This window comes from Eleutherodactylus coqui, chromosome 1, assembly GCF_035609145.1.
Source record: "Eleutherodactylus coqui strain aEleCoq1 chromosome 1, aEleCoq1.hap1, whole genome shotgun sequence".
In the NCBI taxonomy this organism is placed as follows: Eukaryota; Metazoa; Chordata; class Amphibia; order Anura; family Eleutherodactylidae; genus Eleutherodactylus; species Eleutherodactylus coqui.
Window position 1 is genome coordinate 495,664,295 of NC_089837.1, and position 24,671 is coordinate 495,688,965.

General features: G+C 41.4%; 1 protein-coding gene across 1 annotated transcript in view; it reads left to right on the top strand.

Moving 5' to 3' along the window:
- The window catches only part of MRE11 (MRE11 homolog, double strand break repair nuclease), a 192,190-nt gene extending 182,251 nt beyond the window's left edge, over nt 1–9,939 (top strand). Inside the window, exon 20 of the mRNA XM_066586845.1 lies at nt 9,622–9,939. Within this exon, the coding sequence (XP_066442942.1) occupies nt 9,622–9,675 (54 nt within the window). The 3' untranslated portion in view covers nt 9,676–9,939. The remainder of the gene's footprint in view (nt 1–9,621) is intronic.
- The last annotated feature ends 14,732 nt before the right edge of the window (nt 9,940–24,671 follow it).

Sequence of the window (24,671 nt, forward strand, 5' to 3'; positions counted from 1 at the left end):
TGTGTTGCTGCCATCAATTTCTAAATGAGTTTTTTTTTTTTTTCCTAAGTCACCTTCTGATTTGTCTTTTATGTTCCTTTTTGAATACAATATGGTTATATGAGATTTCCAAATCAATACAATATTTTTTTCTTAACAATTATTTATACAGTGTCTCAACTTTTTTTGAATTGGGGTTGTAGATGGATAGATATGGGAAAAAAACATTATTGGCAACAGCCTTGATTATTGCAGATCCGTCTTTGGAACCAGAGGTCAGGGTTTAGATAGATAAAAGCCCTATATATATATATATATATATATATATATATATATATATATATATATATATATATATATATATATATATATATATATACACACATACAAAAGATGCACGCATAGATACATACAAAACACATGTTTTTAGAAGTGTACTCAGAGCTGTATTATGGTATTTAATTTCCTCTGCTTTTCCCCTTTTTCATTAATTTGAATGCTTTTCTTTTCTCATATTAGACATCTGACAACAAAAAATGAAGAATTTTGCATTAAAATTAGTTTTGCAATAAAAGCCCAGAAGAAAAATAAGCCTTATCTTACCCGGCTGCCTGCTATTGTCAGCAATTATTAGCAATAAACAGTTTAGAAGTGGAAATTAACAAAACACTTATCACTTCTCCAGAAAGTCATAAAGCGAACATAAAGAAGATAATAAATAATAGTGGGAAGAATATTCATGAGTTCAGGCAATTTGGAAAGTTCTGGCACACATTCTCATACTTACATGGGGAGAGAACTATAGTAGTTATTGTAGTTACATTCGTAGGGGGGGCCGTATACTGAGAACACTGTTTTTGTCCATTGGGGACAGTACTATATGTAATAAAAAGTATATGTATTGTAAAACACAAATAGTTAAAGTACATAAACTCCTCGACTATTACATGTAGCTTGGTCTTCTGCTAGACGCTTATCTTCTATGAACAATCATTTGCCATTTTCAAGGGTTTACGGGAATGTCAGTAAGCTTAAAAGTAACATACTCTATACTTACTGGGCGATACTTGCCTATTTCCCCCCCATTTGCAGTCAGCTCTGTCCAGAGTCATCACATGTTGTCCATTGTATGTGGTTCTTAGTATTGCTTGAATCATTTACTGCATCAGGAGGAACTGGTAAACAGTACTGTAAGTGCCTAGGGTGCATCATTTAGGGAGAGAGACAGGGAGGCAGTACTGGCTGTGCCTACGTGAGTAAGGGGCTCTTTTACAGGAGGCGTATTTTGTCCGTATTTTTACAGAAGTAAAATGGACAGCATACACCACCATTGATTTGCATTGGTCTGTTCAGATGAGGAGGGGGGGGGGTGTTGTGGACTGATCATTCACGTAAGAGGAAACACAACATGTCCTATTTTTCTCCCTGGCGTGCTGGATATCTGCTTCTGGACCAAATCCAGACTGATGGCAATGCATTCTTGCCTCATCAGCTTTTGAAGTTTATCACAATCTCTGTGGTTTTGTCTGTCCACCTATTTTTTAAAGAATTGACTATAGGTTCTCAATGGCATGGCGATCTGGAGAGTTTCCTGGCCATCGACCCAAAATGTCAATGTTCTGTTCACCAAGCCCCCTAGTTATCACTTTTGCCTAGTGCCATGGAGCTCCATCATGCTGGAAAAAGCATTGTTCATCACCGAGTTGCCCCTGAGTGTTCGGAAGGAGTTGGTCTTGGAGGAGGTTTAGCTACCATTTTTTATTCATGGCCGCGTTCTTAGGCAAAATTTGTGAGTGCACCCGCTCCCTTGAATGAAGAGCGGCCCTACACATGAATGGTCTCAGGATGTTTTACTGTTGGCGTGACACAGGACTCACAGTGGCGCTCACCTTTTCTTCTCCGGGTAATCATTCTTCCAGATGTTCCAAAAATTATGAAGAGGGCTTTATTAGAGAAAATAACTCCCCCGCCCCCCTCCCCCCAGTCCTCTGTAGTCCCTGTACTTCCTGCACAATGTCAGTCTGTCCTTGTTGTTTGCCTTGGAGAGAAGTGGATTCTTTGCTCTCTTGACACCCGGTCGGCCTCCAAAAGCCTTCGTCCTACTGTGCGTTTGGACGTACCAACTCCCGCCTGCTGCCCCTCCTCAGCTCCGCACTGGTGCTGAACCCTCTATAGGAGACGGTCCTGGGACTTACTGGACTTTCTTAGGCTCCCTGAGGCCTTTTTCACAGCCATTGAGCGTCTCTCCTTGAGGTTCTTGACGATCCTATATATGATTAGAGCCTTATAAGCAGCAATGTCCTCGCCGGTAATGCAACAATTTACAGTTAATGCAAATCACCACCCTAAAAACTGGAGCAGCAAACATTCTGAAAACCAAAATTTGTGTCAGTCTCAAAACTTTTGGCCACAACTGAACTGGGTGAGACGGGAGGTAGTTCTGTTTGTGCCTACAACTTTTACAGGAAGGCAGTGCTATGTGTTTATGCGGGATTTACAGGAAAAGAGTGGGAACAAGTTCTACCTATTCTTACAGAATTTATAGAGAGACTGTTTTATCTGTGCCTACATATTTCACCGCCGGCAGTACTGCCTGTGTCTACAGGATGAGAGTACCTCCAGCATCACCTGAAGGAGGAGACAAGGAGGCAGCAATATCGGTTTTTGTACCGTTTTCTAGGCAAAAAGAAATACTGGTTGGTGCATCATGACCACCTCATCACAATGAACCCTAAGCTGCGGAGATCAATTAGTCATTTGTGTGTTGTTGTTCAACAGTCCCCAGTCATTGCAACTGATTGTAGACTGAATGGACACATTATTAGAAATGCCCCCCTCCCAGCCCTTTCATGGTTGGAGCTTCCGTGTATGAAAATCAGACCCATGACCAAATTTTCGTTGAATTAGTTTCAGTGTAAATTCACGTTTAAATGAGAAAACCAAAAGGGGCTCCTGTAGACCTAATCAACTCATCCCCCAAAGGGGTCAGAGGTGGCGGTGAGCAGGGGGTGCACAGTCGAGCAAACTGCAGACGAATACAACACTGGTGCTCCAACTAACGTACCTGAATACACAGCTGACCATTCGTTAGGACGGATGGGTTATTACAGCAGACAACCAGCTCCACCGCCATTGTATCTAAGAGAAACAGAAAGGGGGGCAAAAGAGCACAAAAATATCGGATCCCTGAGCAGCAGAAAAGCATCTCCTGGTCAGATGAATTCAGAATTCTTTTGCACCGTGCTGATGGGAGGGTCAAAATTTGGCACAAGGAGAATGACCCCTTCCTGTCAGCTGGTTAGAGCATGTCAGCACCTTCATATAATTCGCAGCAACTGCAAGAAGCTTCCTGTCCACAGGGGCCGATATTCCTGCAGAGCGATTTCATCACCCAGGTCCAGCTGTCGTGGCATTCCTTTGTGGAACCACGGCTTACTCAATTTGGAATGTTTACACCCTTCCATATTAACTCTGAATTGATAATGCGCATAAGAAGTTTTCACACTGACACAAGGTTCAGCATGTATAGCTTCCTCAATTCTAACTTTAATGTTGGGCGTGTAGCCTCTTTTAAGAGTTTAACATCTGGGCAGGTCAAAAGATTACATAGATACAACGTACTGTTTAATTATTGGATAAGCATCTTGCAATTCTTCCATCCTCCGGTCATCTGTGATTGGCCATCAGGTGGTGGATGAAATGACTGGGTTGTCTTAGGCCCACGTGTGGTTCCTTCGATATAATTGGCTGTTACATCATGAGTTAGTAATAGCATAGACCGCCCATGTTATTTGCGTCTGTTTCCAGTAAAATCGCTGGGGGAACTTCTGCGGTAACTTGAAAACGGTAGTTTGTCTCAGATGCGGTTAATTGTCTAATTTCTAGTTCCCTTAATCACACATGCAGCTGGTCAAACAGATATTTATATATCTTGGTTGCGTGCTAAATTCCATCTTTGTCAGCAGAGTTATGAAAAACAGATATTTCATATAAGCATTGCCTAATATAAGTATTGCATAATTGTACGTACACTTCTATAGTTGAATCAAAACAGAATTAAAGCATTTGAATTGACAAATTTCCCCGTAAGGCCCACCAAACCCCAATACATAAAGATTTATATATTGGGGTTGCCACCACACAACGCGCTGCAAGATGGGGGCCTCTAATAAAGTGGGCATTCAGTATTCTTAAAAAATACATAATACTCTAAAAAGGCGACATGAATGCTGTTAGTCGCTACTTAGTACGCAGGTGAAGAACTAAGAATCCCAGTTTGCCCTGGACACAATGACCTGTTGAGGAGTGCCAGCTATTAACATGCATCATTATGTACTCATGTCACGTAGATTTTGTTTGTGTGACGTAGGTTTAGACTCAGCAATCCATGATGGATATCAGACACACTCGTAACCACAGCTTGAGGGAGCCAAATTTAATTTCTTATATTTTAAAGTCATTTACAGCTTCAGTGACCCCGAGTCATAGAGCTTTAAATTCATAGTGTTACTTCTATCACTGTGTCATGTCTGCTCTATGTAACCCTTTAAAGTCATGTCCTTAATTACAAGTGTGCTTTTACCAAGGATCTTGTGAAGGTGGCCAAATTGCAAATAGGAACAATACCTTTACAGCGCCACCAATTAGAGGGCAGCATTTCTGCAAGTCAATGTAACAAGCTTTGTAACAATGACTAGGAATATGAGCTAAAGCCAGAGGGAAAGATACGGACAGACTGCTTCATGGTTTTTGTCCTTCATCAATGTTCAAAAGGGTTGCTGTCTTGGCTGGGTGGAGCTGCCTGTTCAATAGGTTGCTGTCTTGGCTGGGTGGAGCTGCCTGTTCGATAGGTTGCTGTCTTGGCTGGGTGGCGCTGCCTGTTCAATAGGTTGCTGTCTTGGCTGGGTGGAGCTGCCTGTTCGATAGGTTGCTGTCTTGGCTGGGTGGCGCTGCCTGTTCGATAGGTTGCTGTCTTGGCTGGGTGGCGCTGCCTGTTCAATAGGTTGCTGTCTTGGCTGGGTGGCGCTGCCTATTCAATAGGTTGCTGTCCTGGCAGGGTAGCGCTGCCTATTCAATAGGTTGCTGTCTTGGCTGGGTTGTGCTACCTGTTCAATAGGTTGCTGTCCTGGCTGGGTGGCACTGCCTGTTCAATAGGTTGCTGTCTTGGCTGGGTTGTGCTACCTGTTCAATAGGTTGCTGTCTTGGCTGAGTGGCACTGCCTGTTCAGTAGGTTGCTGTCTTGTCAGGGTGACGCTACCTGTTCAATAGGTTGCTGTCTTGGCTTGGTGCGCTGCCTCTTCAATAGGTTTCTGTCTTGGCTGGATGGCGCTACCTGTTTAATAGGTTGCTATCTTGGCTGGGTGGCATTGTAGAGGCATAGACCCATTTTCCTATTTACATACATTTCCCAGAAAAGCCTGCGTGGCCTTAGAAGTCTCCTCACACCTTCTAGGTGTTCTCCCTAAGGAGAAACTATGTTCTTCCCAGTGAGCGTATTAGACTTGATGAAGAAGCAAAAACTGGTGTGCGATGCAAACGTGAGATTCAAATGCGATGTAAATTGAGGATTCGATAACAAGATAAGTCAGTCGTACTTCTCTTTTATTTGGTTATAAATCGAGCCAAAAATGACTTCTCCTATGTAACTGGTCACACAGCTAATTCCTTTTATCCGCCATAGTTGTGTTCCCTCCAGCATATTCTGAGGAAGAGGTTTGCGCCTTGAAACGCATCTTTTTTATCTGCATTTCTACTAAATTTAAGAGAATTCAGGCTAATTTAACCTGTCTTTAAATCTTTTATTCATTTGCACTACGCAATGGTTTTTGCTTCTTCATCAAACTACCACACCCACTACTGATAGTATGGCATAATCTAGGTTGGCAGCAACCTCTTTAATATACTAGCCTAAATCTAATCCCTGCTCGTCGCAGCATCACACCCCCTATGGGGTATTCATTGTCAACCATTTTTTCCCTCCGCACCTTCATCACTCTGTACAGATATTGGGCTTACTGTAGCTGTAAGATAAAAAATGCAGAATTGAAATGTGCAAGCCCATTTTAAGGACGTGGCATTGTCCCTGTTTCCTAAGAGTCTCTTTGAGGACAGGAATTTTGGGAGCAAACTTAAACCATCCCTTGTTATCTAGTATTGCACGATGATATGGTTTGGGAATTAAATGGCAGTGTTATCTGGGTTTCTTAAGGTATTCTTTTTGTGCTGCACATTTTTAGGGCAGAAAACTTTTTCAAAACTTTAGTTCCCGATAATATAATATCAAACGAGGGGCCATCTGCGTAATAAAATGTCAGACTCATATATACTGAACAATTATTGAATTAGGAAAACCTGTTTAAAAATGAGTTGGTCCACCTTTTTGAGCAGTCCTGGCTTTCAGATGCTGGGGAACAGATTCCACTAAGTGACTAACTTCCTCCATACTAAACTTGACGAATGTCCACTGAAACAGCTCCATTATTTGTACATTTTGCAGATGAGTGGGAGCAGATCTCGTAGGCCTTTCTAGCATATCCCAAACATGTTCAATGGGGTTACAGTCTGATGAGTTTGAGGACCCAAGCAGTGTTGAGAATTCATTGTTGTGTTCCTCCAACCACTCCCTAGTGATTCGACCTTGACGACACAGCGGCATTGCCTTGTTGAAGGATTGTACTTAGGAAGTCCTATGGATGCTAACTGCTAAGCAGTATCTGTATGGTTCACCATTCAATGATTGTGGTATGATAACCAAAGGTCCTAGGCGATGCCAAGAAAACACTCTCCAGACTATGACACCGCCACCACCTGCCTGTTGAACCCTAATGGTGCACCCATGGGGTACGGCTTCATTCTGCTTATGCCAGACGTAGACTCAGCCATCCATACGGTTCAGCAGGAATTGAGATTATCACTGCAGATGACCTTCTGCCATGTGTCCAAGGTCCATTCATGTCATTGTTGGCAATGTCACTCGGTCATTAGGAGCGCCCTTGTCACTTTTTGGCTATTGAACCCCAGCATATTAATTGACGGCAGATTGTGATACAGCCACAATCAGCTGAATGAACAAATATGTAAAGCGCGTATCAAGATTACTAGGAATAAGAACTCCTCAGTTGATGACAGGAACAAGGTTCTGATTTTACCAGATGATATCACAAACAGATAATGAAAAAGATGGTTAGAAGAGAAATACCAACTTGACAATATGTAACCCTAATGCTGGCTCTTTATAAAGGTCCTTTTACACAGGCTGATTCTCAGCCCGATGTAATGAGCACCAGTTGACAAAATATATAGATTAGCACATATTTACATTTTTTTATGTGGGCCAAGAATTACTGATGCATGCTTATTTTTCAACTGATCATTGTCCTTTTTACACGGCCAGATGAGTGGACATTTGAGACCACGTCCGTGCCAGATAATCGGGCCGCGTAAAAGTGTCTTGAGTCTTTTCCTAATCTGTTTCTGACACTGACCCTAACATCAGCCACCCCTATCCCTGAGTAATCCAAAGATATCCATACCGCGTTTCCCCAAAAATAGGTCATTCCCCGATAATAAGACCTACCCTGGCTTTCTTGGGAGGCTTGAAATATAAAGCCTCCCCCGAAAATAAGACCTAGCTAACCTACATACAAAAAAAAATCAATACTCACCTGGTCCACGGTGTCCCGATGGTCTCCTACGGCAAACTACAGTGTCCTCCTCGTCTACCATCTCAGCTTCTGTCTGGTGATGAGGCTTTAAATACCCTGCCTCCAGCAAAGCAAGCACTGTGATTGGCTAATCAAGTGCCAGCAACCAATCACAGCCATTCTGTGAATGACGTAACTGAATGGCTGTGATTGGCTCATCGAGCGCAGGCTGTGATTGGCTGCTAGCAATCGATTAGCCAGTCACAGCGCTCGCTTTGCTGGAGGTGGGGTATTCAAAGCCCTGTCACCAGAAGAAGCTGAGATGGCAGACAGTGAGGACACTGCGGTTTGCCCCGTGCCGCAGTAGACCATCGCAAGGCATCGGGACGCCACTGACCAGGTGTGTGTAAGCCCCCCCTCCCGAAAATAAGACACTGTGCTTCTTTGGGGGCAAAAATTAATATAAGACAGTGTCTTATTTTTTGGGAAACACAGTAGTAGCAGCCCTAACTGAAACCCTGACTATGACAAACAATGGCAGAGCACTAGAACCCAGAGACAAGAAAACCAAACTCAGGTAGGTGCAAACAGGGAAAATAAAGAAGTTACAAGGCTAAGAGCAAGCGCTGGACCTGAAATGCCCACAGGAGCAAGCTGTTCTGATGAGTGAAAAGCTAGGCTAAAACAAAACACTAGAAACATACAAAGAATCACAAGGCCAAGCCATGAACAAGATACTAGCAGACAAATAATACTGGAATTTAAATGCCTATAGCTTACTAGCAAGACACTGCGAAGGGCAGTAATATTTAAGAAGAGGATAGCTAATCAGAAACTCTTCTTCAAATGTTCTTGAGCTGCACAGTGTGGGTAGATGTCCCACTTAATGGATTAGCATAGCAGCTGGTAAGTAGGTACAAGCACCAAGTCATGATTGACTTCGCGGGTGACGTCACATCGTGACGTTTTCTTGACAGACTGTTTTTGCGGGGTGGTTTGCCATTGCCTTCCCCAGTCATCTCTTATTGGGTACTCATGTTACCGACCTCGGAGGGATGGGAGACTGAGTCGACCTTGAACCGGCTACCTGAACCAAGTGGGGATTGAACTTCAGGCTGTGAGAGAGAGCTTAGGACTGTATTTCTTCTGCCTTAACACTCTGCGCCACACGAGGCCCTTCAGGAGAGGCCCTGGACATCAAAGTTCTCTTCTGCATATACATATGTGTAATACATTTACTAATATGCAGGGGGTGTAGAGCTTGCAGTCACACTTGGTCCTAAAATCTCTCTTTGCCCCATATGTGGAGATCAATACTACAGATGATATGCAATATTCATGCATATCATCTGTAAATCATGTGGAGATGGTAAAGATTTTGCATTGGGGTACAGAAACCATAACCTGTTTGTCACCGCTGTAAAAAGGCATTATGTAGGTCACTAAGGGGCCTTATTCTGATGCATGCCCCCTTTTACGGCGCATCGGAATAAGGCTGGCACATGTCTCCCGTGCCCTTGGGGCACGGGTCACATATCTGACAGCCGGGCTCCAGCTCTATGTGCTGGGAGCAGAGAAACCTCTGATCCCAGCTGTTTAACCCTCTTCATGCTGTGCCAATGGGTTGCTATGGAAATCTTGAAAATGCCCTTCAGGACTGCCAACTACAGTGGCCTATGAGACCCAGTCAGGGTCTCAGGCGAATATAATATCCTGCAGTACTGATGTATTGCGGTGTATTAAAGGAACAGATTCTTCCTAATGAAATTCAAGTCCCCTAGAAAGGCAAAAAATAAAAATCAAAACAAAAACTTTAATAAAAATGGTCAAAAATTTAATAAAAAAACAAAAAATTTGATTGGTCATTAAGGCCTAAAATTAAGGGGATTGATAACTCTTCTGCAAATCTGGTATAGATTTATGATTTGGAGGCAAGCCGTAACTCTGCATTCTGAAAACTTGGATTATAATGTTTCCTTTTATTCCTTCTTCATTCCAGGATGAGTTTGATCCTTTCAAGAACACTGCATCGTCTAGAAGAAATCGACGGTAGATGTTATTAGCCCCATTAAGGCTTTCATACAATAACAAGAGGCATCCGAGAAGTATCCAGTCATTTTCTAAACAGTTTTCACTCCAGTATGCACTATTATTATGAAGGTTTTGTTGCCTTGACAGGTATTGATCTTAAGCCCAAGTCATCTCCTACCCACAGCCTGTTAGTACGGTCTTCTCTGCTGTACTAAGCTGTAGCGAACTGTTCATAGAATTAGTCTATAATCGGTTTTCAATGATAAATCTTGATATGTTTTTCATATTCCTGCTGTGCCTTATTCCTTTATGACTCTTGAATGTGTACCGCACAACCCGATACTCTACAGCTTCTGTTCAAATTATATTTTCAGCATTCTTTGTCTTCCATCGTCAGGAGACAATGTATCTAGAAGATGCTGCTAAAGATGTTCAATCGCTGCAGAACTGATAGCTGACAATAACCACGACTGACAGCTGCTGACAAACTGATAGTTGACAACCATGTAGCCTAATAACAGCTGTAGAACTGCTGACAATGACCAAGACTCGGGACAGCTGAAGAACCGGTAGTTATCAACAACCAAGACTGATTGTACAGATATAGCAAAGCTTAACTGTGATAACATGCTGTAACAAATTATCTTAAAGGGAACCTGTCACTAGGGTCATGCTGCCCGAACCATGAAAAGCATGAACCTGAGACAGGTATGTACATTGCACCCCATGTATGATTGATTCTGAAGTGCTTTGGAATTTCAGAATGAACATACATCATGCATAGTAACAGCTCTCTCCCTATATACAAACACTCTCACTGTACATGATGTGAGCAGGGAGAGGCCGTCATGGCTTCTTACCTGCTCATTTGCTGCTGTTTGCACCCTGTTTCACGTCTGTAAGTTCTGGTGTTTGGGTGGTCTTCCCCATTTTTCTGCTGTTCGTAATCGACTTTCAGAGAGGGGGCATATAGCAAGCCTAGCATTCTGCCAGTAGTTCACTGTCCTGATTTCCTTGCCCTTACTTTCCATGCTGCATTGCACTGTTTCTGGTCCAATCAGCAGGGATGCAGTATCGGTATACCCACGCCTCCGCTCTCCCAGGATGATTCAGGCATTCAGTTGCATGATGGCCAAATGGTTGGTAAACGCACTTTAATATGTGTACACACACATACCCACATGCTCTAACAGCAGGAGAGGCAAGGATTGTGCAGATACATATCAGTGTATGTAGTTCTGTCAGCCTGCAGCCTGTGAGTGCAGAGAAGCTGCCTGTAGAAATGGCTCAACAGCCCATACTAATATCTGTACAGCTGATAGTTGACAACAGCCAAGACTAATATGCAGCTAAAGAACCCATAATTGACAATAGTTAAGATTGACAACAGCTTTAAAACTACTAGTTGACCATGATGTAGACTTGAAGCAACTCGAAGGCAGGTACTTCGCAGTAAGAAACACTGACAAAAGCCGTAGAGGTTCTTCATTCGATGTTTTGTCTGATTACCTTTTTGTTAGAACTGCCCCCCTGAAAATACGCCGATCATAGGTTGGTTTGCTGCTATTCCCAATGATCATTTGAAACCAGAAGGAAAACTGACAGGTGTTTGATTCCCTCTATAGTGCCTCTGCAGGCTAATTGAGGTATTACACAATTTCCAATTCAGATCAATCGGCTGTCCGCGTGAAACCTGAACATGGTGGGTCCTGCAGTAAGAGAGATGCTGTTTTAGCATTGTTGTTTATTTTTTCTACCATGTCTCATTAAGGCCGGCTGCACACGAGCAGATTTGCATTGTGGAATCCGTGGTCGGCGTCTGCACCGCGGTTCCGCAGCAAATACGATTCATAGCATATTGAAGTCAATGGATAGCTGTCCGACCCATAGCCCATCCGCAGTTGACATTGCTGAAAGGTCGCAGATTTTGCGTCATCGCCTAGCGACTGCATGGGGGAATAAAAGATTTGAAAAAAATTCTGTACTGTGCATGTCCGACGGCGAGACGCCGGGTCCATCCACAGTGTAGATGAAGAAGAAAGAAGACAGGTACGCGCGGTTGCTGGCTGGACATAGGGCCGGATTCCGCTACAGACTCCTCCATGGGGTATCTGACCTGTTTGTGTGCAGGCGGCCTAACCCTACCCATTCCTTCTGCAGATTTTTGTGGGTTCCAGAGGTCGCATGTGCACCAGTAAGAATGTTATGACTGTTCCCAACAAGATGTGACTACCGCTTTTAACATTATTCCCATTGATTTCCACATCACCGGTGACTCCTCCAACCAAAGACAATACATTAAGAATGGCACAGAATGTCTTCTCACTCAGGTGCCATGAGCTTTGCAGTCACGTCTTCATAGAACTCCTCTAATGTTAGACCGGTTTACGGGGTGTGCATCGTATATCCCACGCCCTAAATTATACTGTACAACATGCCACCATGATGATAGCTACTTCTATGCATTCACCTTGCCATTACTTAAGGGTAAACTCCACATACGCAAGAATGTTTAAAACTCTTCTGCCACTCAGCATCCAGCTACAAAATGATGGCTGATTAACACATACCCTTATTAACTTGCATGTAAACACCACAGAGGTCATTGGCATTCTTATACAGTTTACTGTAGCAAAGAAATGCCAGCTTGTGGATGGCTGCTGAGTGCGAACCCAAAGAATTCTGATTGTACCTGCACTTTTCTGCATAGGATGTGGGCGTTTTCTTTGGTGGAGTCATTATGTACATACATTACATTACTTATCCTGTACTGATCCTGAGTTACATCCTGTATTATACTCCAGAGCTGCACTCACTATTCTGCTGGTGGAGTCACCAGCGTGTGTGTGTGTGCGCGCGTGCGTGTGTGTATGTATGTATATATATATATATATATATATATAATTACTTATCTTGTACGGATCCTGAGTTACGTCCTGTAATATACTCCAGAGCTGCACTCACTATTGTGCTGGTGGAGTCACTGTGTACATACATTACTTATCCTGTACTGATCCTGAGTTACATCCTGTATTATACTCCAGAGCTGCACTCACTATTCTGCTGGTGGAGTCACCAGCGTGTGTGTGTGTGTGTGTGTGCGCGCGTGCGTGTGTGTATGTATGTGTATATATATATATATATATATATATATATAATTACTTATCTTGTACGGATCCTGAGTTACGTCCTGTAATATACTCCAGAGCTGCACTCACTATTGTGCTGGTGGAGTCACTGTGTACATACATTACTTATCCTGTACTGATCCTGAGTTACATCCTGTATTATACTCCAGAGCTGCACTCACTATTCTGCTGGTGGAGTCACTGTGTATATACCATTACTTATCTTGTACTGATCCTATGTTATATCTTGTATTATACTCCAGAGCTGCCCTCACTATTCTGCTGGTGGAGTCACTGAGTACATACATTATTTATCCTATACTGATCCTGAGTTACATCCTGTATTATACTCCAGAGCTGCACTCACTATTCTGCTGGTGGAGTCACTCTGTACATACATTACATATCCTGTACTGATCCTGAGTTACATCCTGTATTATACTGCAGAGCTGCACTCACTATTCTGCTGGTGGAGTCACTGTGTACATACATTACTTATCCTGTACTGATCCTGAGTTACATCCTGTATTATACTCCAGAGCTGCACTCACTATTCTGCTGGTGGAGTCGTGTACATTTGTTATAAAATCCACACAGATCCTGAGTTCCTATATTATACTCCAGAGCTGCATTCACTTTTCTGCTGGTGGAGTCACTGTGTATATACCATTACTTATCTTGTACTGATCCTATGTTATATCTTGTATTATACTCCAGAGCTGCCCTCACTATTCTGCTGGTGGAGTCACTGAGTACATACATTATTTATCCTATACTGATCCTGAGTTACATCCTGTATTATACTCCAGAGCTGCACTCACTGTTCTGCTGGTGGAGTCACTTTGTGCATACATTACTTAAATGCACTGATCCTGAGTTACATGACTCCACCATCAGAATAGTGAGTGCAGCTCTGGAGTATAATACTGGATGTAACTCAGGATCAGTACAGGATAAGTAATGTATGTACACAGTGACTCCACCAGCAGAATAGTGAGTGCAGCTCTGGAGTATAATACAGGCTGTAACTCAGGAGCAGTACAGGATAAGTAATGTATGTACACAGTGACTCCACCAGCAGAATAGTGAGTGCAGCTCTGGAGTATAATACAAGGTGTAACTCAGGATCAGTAATGTATGTACACAGTGACTACACCAGCAGAATAGTGAGTGCAGCTCTGGAGTATAATACAGGATGTAACTCAGGATCAGTACAGGATAAGTAATGTATGTACACAGTTACTCCGCAAGCAGAATAGTGAGTGCAGCTCTGGAATATAATACAGGATGTAACTCAGGATCAGTACAGGATAAGTATTGTATGTACACAGTGACTCCACAAGCAGAATAGTGAGTGCAGCTCTGGATTATAATACAGGATGTAGCTCAGGATCAGTACAGGATAAGTAATGTATGTACACAGTGACTCCACCAGCAGAATAGTGAGTGCAGCTCTGGAGTATAATACGGGATGTAACTCAGGATCAGTACAGGATAAGTAATGTATGTACACAGTGACTCCACCAGCACAATACAGAGTGCAGCTTCACTATTGCAGTGAATGAGTGCTATGGAAGCCTGTAAGGCCCCTCATGTACTGTACTGTAACTTCCATGGATGCCATTGGAGAGGTGAGAGCTCTTATATGGATACCTAAGACCAGATACTGACCCTGCATGGACGTGACACTGATGATACATTTGTTTGACCAAAGCTTAAAGTTAGTACTTCCCCCCAATTATATGTACATAATGGAATCTGCTATTCTGTGGATTTGTTAGCTTTAGTAATCTACCAGTAATCGATGCACAACATGATGGCCAGCCTTGGCATGATTGGTACATTTTAAACAAGCATTTATTCCGCCCCATTTACTTAGCCCTGGGTATTGTAAATATAAAAGCAATAATGAGTCAGATGCAAGCAATATGTTTTTCTATGGAAGCAGAGTCCTGCGTTCCAGCTATTATTTCCTGAATAAGCGTTCAATAAACACACATCGTATTCCTGCAGATCTGCTGCGAGAAATGTTAAATATAATGGAGGTTGTTTGCGGAGACCCAATACATGATTCATCCTAACTCCCTGGAATGTAGAAATGCTGTTACATGTTACATTGGGATTTTAGTTTGTTTTGTCATTTTCATAGTACACAACTTTTTGTTTTGTTTGGTGTGTGTCAGCCTACATCTTATGTAAGTAGCGAATAGGCTTTGTCAGGGCTGCAATTTATTAGATTCTGTAAATTGCTCAAATGTTTTCTTAATAAAAGTTTTTTGTTTTAATAAAAGTTTGTTATACTGATTTTATTGGTCCTGGTCATTATTCATGCCATACCCAGAGACTGTACACCAAGCTTAAAGAGGGGGGACGAGCTCAGATGGTGTTCAAAGCCACCTTCCTAAATACAACTCAGAGCATCCAGGAGTACACAAATAAGAGGGTATCCAAAGATGAACTGCTAAGAGAATGCCTGAGGCTGCAGCAGCAGACATAGAAGGAAGAACAAATGGAAGCAGGACTGTGGCAAGATAAGCCCCTGCTAGGACATACCATTGACAGCTAAAGTGGCTGACATTGGGAAGTCCTACGAGTGGCTGGAGAAGGCAGGACTCAAAGACAGCACTGAGGCACTGATTATAGTAGCAATAGAAAAGGCACTAAGTACTAGATCCATAAATACAGAAATCTACCATACTAGACAGAATCCAAGGTGCTGAGAGGTCTCAGAGACAGTCCAACACTAAATGGCAAGATGCAAGCAGGAATAGCATATGCTGAATGGCACAACCTAGTAGAGGGCATTATGTACAGGGACATCTGCGCAACATATGGGCTTAATCCTCCTAAATCCAGATGGGAGACTGCACAGAAAGTTGTGGAGAATAACAGAGCTAAGATGCTGTGGGACTTCCAGATACAGATGGACATACAGATACTTGCCAACCAACCAGACATTGTGGTGATTGACTAAGAACAGAAGACAGCAGAGGTTATAGATATAGCGGTACTAAGCAACATCAGGAAGAACTACGATGAGAAGCTGGAGAAGTACCAGGGCCTGAAACATACGTTTACTTATCGGTCATCATTTTTCCATGAGCCCATGACAGCACCAGTGAGAGACCACCTCCCATCCAGACAGGAAACAGGAACCTCCCAGATCTCTTTAAAGCAGGCACACTCTTCACCTCCTCAGTTCCGTATCAAGATTCATGGACTAATTGAACCTATCCCTTTTTATTTACACTTAAAAATGAATACATTTTTTATATAAAGATAAACTCAAATACTGCAGTAGAGGGAAAACTAGTGGTGCTGTCTGAAATAATATTCTACCGATGGCTAATAAACCATTGAATTGGAGAATCCACCAATAAAGTACCAGTGAAACTCCAAAACTGACTTGTAGCCTTGAAGTATCGGCATTCTCTTCTGATGACTAAAACTGCCAACCAAATAGATCTTATAAATTACGGCTTTTTAGCCCCCTAGATCCAACTTGTCCCCACTGCACTGGTTTCTCTATTAGAGCCAACTAGACTATGATACTCTTCTTAGGAAGTATGATTGCCAAAAAGGAACACACTATTTATACCAATATATTGTACTTAGGATGAATCCACACCACAATTCTACCTTGAGTACTTGATTTTAAAGTTAGGAGGATCCATGTAGCTTATCAAAAATAAATGTTCCAAAGTATAAAAACATCCTATCACTACTCCACATAAGGATGCAACTTCAGGAAGAAAGATTCTTATATAAAAATTCCCCATCGGAGATAAATTGTGACCTCAATCTATTTGTCATCTTATGCGATCATCAGAACAGTCTTACCTTAGATTTACTTTTACCATAGATACCTTACTGAAGATATGTGGTGAGGAAAAAAAGCCTTCGTCTATTGTCATTCCACTGAAGATCACCTGTCAAAATCAGAGGTCACCGACTAAAAGCCCAAATACAGAGATCTGAAAGAATCCTTGAAAAAGTAGAGGCAGCCAAGCAGCAGCTACCTCCTCCAACCTGTTTTATGGACAGAAACTGAGGAGGTGAAGAGTGTGCCTGCCTAAAGCGATCTGGGAGGTTTCTAGTTTCTGTTTGGATGAGAGGCAGTCTTTTACTGGTACTGTCATGGGCGTAAGGGAAAGAAGAACTATAGAGGAGATGGAAAGTGAAGACCAATGTGGTTCCAGTAGTGGTAGTAGTCATTCACTGAGTAGACTCCTAAAACTTAACCTTTATTAATACAATAATTCTATAATATATATAGGGCTTAAACACGAAATGTAAATATAAAGAACGCCAATGGTGTCTGAATTCTACAGAAATAAACACCAATGTGACGAATAAAACTTTCAGACACCAAGCATACTTTCCATGTGTCCTGCCTGCATATACACTAATTGTAAGATCAATAGAACAGGGAGGTTGTAGTCCAATGTAATAATGTAAGGCCCCACCTTCACTAGCGAGGGGTCCTTAGATGACAATATACTGAGGTTCTCAAATACTGAAGGTGATTATCACGTCACCCATGGAAAGATTCAGTATACAGCCCTCAAAAATGCTTATTGTCTGTCATAAGGGTGTAGCACCAGTCTAAGAGGTTCTTATTTCCTGACACTACAGTAGATCTGCATTCTCCAAAAAAGAGACTTTCAGTAACGTTAATAGTCTCTAATAAAAGGGGATGAGACACTACAGCGTCATACTGATGTGGCACTGTCTCATATGGACTGATGCTGCTTTGCAGAACATTACTGGAAAAAAGGGCACGAGTTAAAGACCGGTAGATGCTCCTAATTCTAGTAAGATAGTACACTAGGAGTAAATTAGAAAATAGATTGATTCTGGGTTCTATATAAATACTTGATCAGTGAGCGCAGGGGTTTGAATGATCAGAATGATAATCGTCCCATGTAAAAGGGCCTTTAGCTTTGAAAAGACTCATGCAAACAGGACATCCAGCTCCAAGCTCTGACTTCTGTCACAATCAGAGGAAGACTGAAAATTAAACAGCACTTGAGCTAAGCACAAGGCCAGGCTAAATAGTCCTGACAAATTACCCATAGGTGATACTAAGCATGTCTCACCTACTATCACTCCCACCAGAGCCAGAAAATAGAGAAACACATACAAAACCTGTATCAGATTATTTAGAAAGGAAGTGATCCAGAACTGCTGCAAAAAGACTTGTAAGAATCCATTTGCACCATTTGGGGATGGTTTATGTTTCGCGCATGCGCGGTACTCCGGTGGAGCGTTTGTATATTGGTGTTGCTATGGAGTGTACTGCATCATGCACCGAATGTTTCTGCAAAGGCAAGGATCCAAGCCAAAGCATTGCGATACCTTATGTGGATCACGTGATCACGCTATGCACTGCGGGATGCCACGGATGCGCAATAGCGAGCTATGGACACACAGATTAAAGGGACGGGCGCCATGACAACTCCGGGTCCAGGTGGATCTAACTATGGAGGGTGGGGACACCTAGTTTGGATACTGCATTCTGATTTGTGGACTCATTATGTTTGATTGTTATATAAATGTGCATGTATGTGTCATGATTTTATACTTGAAAGACTCTCGAGTCGAAACGTTATATGTCTTTCTAACGTTTGGAGGAATAAAGGAAGTATTTTAACTGCACCATGTATGCTGTCACCTCTACTCTGCTATCTATATGCAGAGAATGGCATGATCGAGGAAGATCTTGTGGACGCAAACAAGTCATCAATGAAAGGGGTCAGAAGAAGATGTCAAAAATGATTCTGAAAAACAGGTGGTGTACAGTCATGCAAATTGCAGCTGAATACAACGCTGCTGCTCCAACTAACATGTCCAACTGCAAAACTCATTGTTCCTTAACATAGATGGGCTATAACAGCAGGCAACCAGTTCCAGTGTCATTACTGTCCGAGAGAAACAGAAAGACGAGACTCCAGTGGGGGAAAAAAAAGTGTCCAAAAATTGTGTCACTGAGCAGTGGAAAAACATCTGATCAGATGGATCCAGATTTCTGTTGTACCGTGCTGATGGGAGAATCAGAATTTGGTGCAAGCAGCATGAATCGATGAACCCTTCCTGTCAGGTTGAGGAGGTGGAGCATTTTCTTGGCACACCTTAGATATTATGTGGTGGATGGGCACCACCATGAATAGCTACACCTCTGAAGGCCAAAGGAGGTTTATTCAGTGTATATATCAGTTTTGGTATCTCGGACAAACAATACTGGAGAAGTTATTTTTGTAGGCGGAAAACTGCCGGAAAAATGATTATTTTTAGAAATGGCCATGGTGTGTTGTGGAATACTAATTATATGTTATCACCTCTCCCAGTTTATCTCCAAATGTACTGACCTGAGTGACTCTCTGTCATTGTGTAATGTAATTGATATCATCTCTCTTACTGAACTTTCTTGCGTAGAGTAGCTTGTGTCCTAGATTCGCTTGATCTTACGTTACTGACTGTGCAGCACCTGCAAATTGCCATTACTAATACACAAATGGCCATAAGTAAGTTGGAAGCGGGATCAGTAGATCAGTTTAGTCCTGTACAAGAAGAACTTAAAGGGGGTGTTCTCATCTTGGCTTTTCAGAGCCGAGAAGGTAGAACCTGGCTCCCTGTTCCCAATGACCTGTCACAACAGCTATGTGCAGTGTTCTTATTCAAGTGAATGAGCGCTACAGAAAAATGTACTTTGTTTCCTTAGCTTCCATTCAATTCAATGGGAGCTATACAAATAGTGCTTCACTGACGCGCTCGGCTGTTTTCGTAGTGGCCAGTAACTATAGCAGTAGATTCTCATCTCTGCTATGAAAAGAGGTGGTAATACCCCTTTAATATTGAGAAGTTGAAGTTCTCTACTTTGGAAGGAAAACTGAATAATTTTGAACATGATGTTTACAATTATTATTTTTTTAATCATGTCTACACTTCGGACAAGAGAATTTGATGGCTGAAGAACTTTTACAATAGTGCTGAAAGATTCTCAATGCATACGGTATCATCGGTGAAAAGGAGACAGGTTGATTTTTAATTTTTTTTTTTTTTTTTAAAGATCAAGAGTTCTCAATTTTTTGAAGACACAAAGATTCAGTAGCATACAGATTCTTCAAATGAAGGGTTATTTACACAAAAGGTGAAGGGCACATACTCATTAGTGTTTAGTCATCCAAATTAGGAAATGACAGATGATGTTGGAGGATAGAAGAATCGGGGACATTACATTTTTAGCGCCCATTCTTTTCGTTTCCAGGAAGATAAGCCAACTCTAGTGCTGTTTTGCTGCAGTTTACCAAGTCAAGTGTTCATCTGTAAGGAGTAACCGAAGGAAACCGCTGTTGGCCAAAGGTTCGCCTGCCTGACAGTTGTTGAAGGTGTTTGGGCAGTTTTAGTCAAGGAGGAGCAAGATCAAAGAATAAGAAGTAATAAGTGAGATCACTATTAACATTTCATCAAGGACTTTAATGAATAGTTAATTATCAGTTATCAACAAAGGATTGGGGTTTGTGTCCACCCAGAGACTTTAGAAACTTGATTTTGTTTGTGGTCTAAGAGCCAGTTTGACCCAGAGGTTTCCAATAATTCCAAAAAGTTGTGTTGAGTGATGTTAGGAGTAAATCGGAAGAGAGTATTAAATTCGCTAAGCAAACTTTGTCCCCACAGGAGAAACAGGCCGTCAGCACTTTAAAGAATGATGATGCGACTATTACATTAAAAGACCAGGGGTGATGTGACTGTTAACATGAGTAAGAGTCAATATTGTAAGGAAGGTTTAGATCAATTGACTCATAGCAATGTATGTAGGAGGTTGATAGGAGACCCTATTCATATTAACAAATGTGAAATTGATGGTGTATTAGTGGAAATATTGATGCTTTGAGAGAATAATCAATACCTAAGAAGACCTTTTTATATGTCCTACCTAAAGTATTAAAGGATTTGCAAACTCCCTCTAGGTGTCCAATGGTTTTCGGAGTCAATTCTGTATTGCATCTGCTTGTAATGTATGTTGACTTTTATTTGCATAGAACACAGACCTCAGATGTTACTTTCTTGTACACAGATACAATTATGGCTATGTGGATGATATTTTCATCCTGTAGCGTGGCAGTGAAGAATCGCAGATAGAGTTCATGACATGTCTAATTGACTGTCACAACATAATTACGTTTTCTCTGGAAATGCATCCAGAGAAGATCCATTATTTGGATGTTGAGGTTATGAAGAATAATGCTGATGGTTTGTCCACTACCATGTATTCTACACTCAGACGAACAATTTTCCAAGATATGTTTGCTATCATGCTCCCCGATGCTTTAAGAGGGATCCCTAAAGGACAGTTTGTCGGGGTTTGTAGGATATGAAGTAATGATATTGAATATTCAAATCAGATCGAAAAACTTGTTGAAAAATTTACTGACCATTGGCATCCAGGAGGAGGATGAAAGGGTACGATTTAACGAAGGTGTAATACCCCATGAGAATATCAGGAAAATAAGAAATATTAAGAAAGGAGAATAAATTCTTTACTTTCACACATGACCACCATTCGGAGTTGGTGGGGAATACATGTTAAAAACAGGCTCTAGATATGGAAAAAAATTGGGCATCATCCAAACAGGCTTACAGGAGAGAGAAATCTTTAGCCAACCAACCAGTACAGGCGGATCTGAGATCTAAAAAAATGTCTAGACAAATGCTTTTATGGGACATTTTCTTTCTTTGAAATGTGGTCAGCCTTATTCCAATTCCCTTAAAGGGGTATTCCTATCTTGGCTTTTAATGGCCAAAATAGGAAAAACTGGACGCTCTGTCCCAACCACCAGTTGGCTAGAGAAATGCTGTTTCCATGGCCCTCATTGAAGTGGATGGTAGTTACAGAAACCACAAAGCACTTTAATGAGAGCTACGGAAACTGCACTACACTAAGTTCTCGGCTCTTTACACAGGCTCCAGCTGGGTGGTTGGTATCCATGGCAGCAGTTTCCCATTTTGGCTATGAGAAGCCTAAATGGGAATACCTTTTTAACTTTGCTGTGAGGATGATCAGATGTTTTGGAATTAATGGCTTTGGTTGATACGACAATGATCTGCACTTTGGGTGATTAAGCCTGAAATATTGCTATTTTTAATATTCTTGCATTTATTGATTAAAAAAAGCAAGTTAAAAAGAAGCTGTTTCTCATTCATGTCTAATTGAGGAAGGATAGATACTCTACTGCATGTGTGAATAATTGTGGCTTTTTACTTCCTTTGTGTTTGAATTATGAATATTCTTTCTCAGTGTAGTCAGGACCCCTACTTTTGTGTGTTAACTGGTCTGTTCCAAAATACAAAGTATCGATCCAAATGACTGCATTGTAGATTAGACCACTACAGACAGATAATAGGGGCTTCTGACTACACTAAGACACAGTAATGTCAGTAATTTAGAATTTTTTTTGTTTTTTGCTTGCTAATTTATGTTGTTGGGTATTATACGGTGGTTCTTTAAAAACTGTTTTACTTTTGTAGATGGCAAAGCAACCATATTTATCAATTCCCGTGATGTGCCGTGGAATGGCAATTATTTTCTATCACTGTTATCACCAAATGTACTGACCTGTACTGACCTGAGTGACCGGCTGTCTGGATGTCATTGCGTTATGTAATTGATATCATCCCTCTACTGAGCTTTCTTGCTGGATAAAGAAAAGTCAACAAATCCTTATTCTGATTTTTGGATCATTTCCCAATGCTGTTCCTTTCCTGCCATATGTAACAGTGACTGCCTCAACCCTTCTCAAATTCAATTACTCTTTATCTCATTTAAGCTTTCCTGCAAGTTGTCTGGCATTTACAGTGACCAGTGGAGTAAACTAATCTGTCTGGTTAGAGTTCCTATTACTAATTACAGAGGAAAGGTTGTGAAGTGTGAAATATCTAACTTTGTAGAAGTTTTTTGAAGATTTTGAACTTTCTTAAAGTTTACCTTGGTTTTCAAATTGAGAATTATGGCTTATGGATGATAATTTAGTATATTATTTTTTATTAGATTTTTGAATACAATTGCTCCTTTATTTTAACACATTTCTACATGTATAAGCATCATATACATAGAACATAGCATTACCCACCCAAACAATGCAATTAATCATAACTATATTTAAGCATATCATGATCTCCCCTATCCCACTCCCCAGAAAAAAAAAATGTAGACACATAAAAAGACCTAACTCTTCTTTACCTTCTCCTCTCTACCTCATCCCCTGCAAATCCCATTGGCTTTTCTATGACATGCAACCAACACTCGATATAGACTACCTAATATATCAGACCATCTTCCCCAAATTTCCTCAGACTTAGTCAAAGAGCCTCTTTTTTGATATATCCTCCTTTTGAAGAAGACCGTCAAATCGCTCTTATCTTTGTGACAAAATCTCCTACTGTTGGGAGGCTGCATACAACGGGCAGTAATCGGCACCTGATTCAATGCTTTCTAAATTCCCCAAAAGTATGCCCATCAACAATACCCGATATACAAGTTCTAGGATTAAGACAAATATAGCCATAATATATTTTTTAAATACCTCTAGTACTCCATTTCAAAATTTACGCAATTTTACACAATCTCAGACTATATGCATTAAATCTGCACCATCCATATAACATTTCAGACAGTCTTGAATTTAATCTAAAACCCATGTTAAACAATTTTAATGGAGTATAATAAACTACGCTAAATACAATTGTGATACTCATTGACTTTCAGATAGGGATATCCTTGGAATTATACGTAATACTGTAAATACTGTTACCTTTATCGGGAATTGCTGTAAGAAAGCATCTGTCTATATAAATACGATATTAACCTTTCATAGCTCCAGAACACCCAAGAAAATTCACCAAAGGGTCTTGATGGACCGTAACCACAGCTACTGACCGGGTCTGAGCAGCAAAAGCATGTCACAACTGAAGAAACTGGAAAAAATAGCTATGGGGAACATCATACAGCTCTCTAAATTGTTCAAAACTATAAAAAAGACCCCCAAAGTTCCAAAAAGATTACCCCTCTCTTCTCCCACGGTGAAAATCATTCCAACTTAAACTTTGGCAATCTATAACTCCTCCTATAGCTCCGCCCCGTCACATGTGCCGATTCCAGCCAATCAGGAGGCTGGAATCGGAACATGTGACGGGGGCGGAGCTACGCGATGATGCGTGCAAGGGGGCGGAGCCAAAACACAGCTGCTGCCGAGCCGAAGGGAAAAGACCCATCTGCGCAAGCGCGTCTAAAAAAGCAAGAAGACACCAAAATTAGACGGAGCCATGGAGACGGGGACGCCAGCAACGGAGCAGGTAAGTGAATAACTTCTGTATGGCTCATATTTAATGCACGATATGCATTAATATGGCCATACAGAAGTACTTAACCCCACTTGCTTTCGCGAGACAACCCCTTTAAGAATTGTTGGATGTAATCCCTTTTATCCTCCTTTCATCCCTCCCTAACATACTGTTATAGGGGAAGCTACAACCTGTCATTTTAGAAACCAGTCTACCATTTAACCCCATCCTATTTCTTTTTCCCTACCGATTGAACTGTTGCAATTGAGACACCAAAAATATGTTCAAACATTTGGAATTGCCATTCCTCCAGCCGTTCATCCCTTTGAGGAATCTCCAATTTAATTTTAGAAGAGTTCATATTCCATAATAAACTCCTAAATAACTTATGGAGTCTAGAAACATATTGTCATGGAATCCAAACTGGACAGTTTAGAAATATTTAAAGGAGTTGTGGCATTAGAAACATTTTAATAAGATTTCCTACTAATTATTAACAATTGGAGAAGACTTTGACCTTCTCTTCAAACATTTGTACCAATGGAAGTAG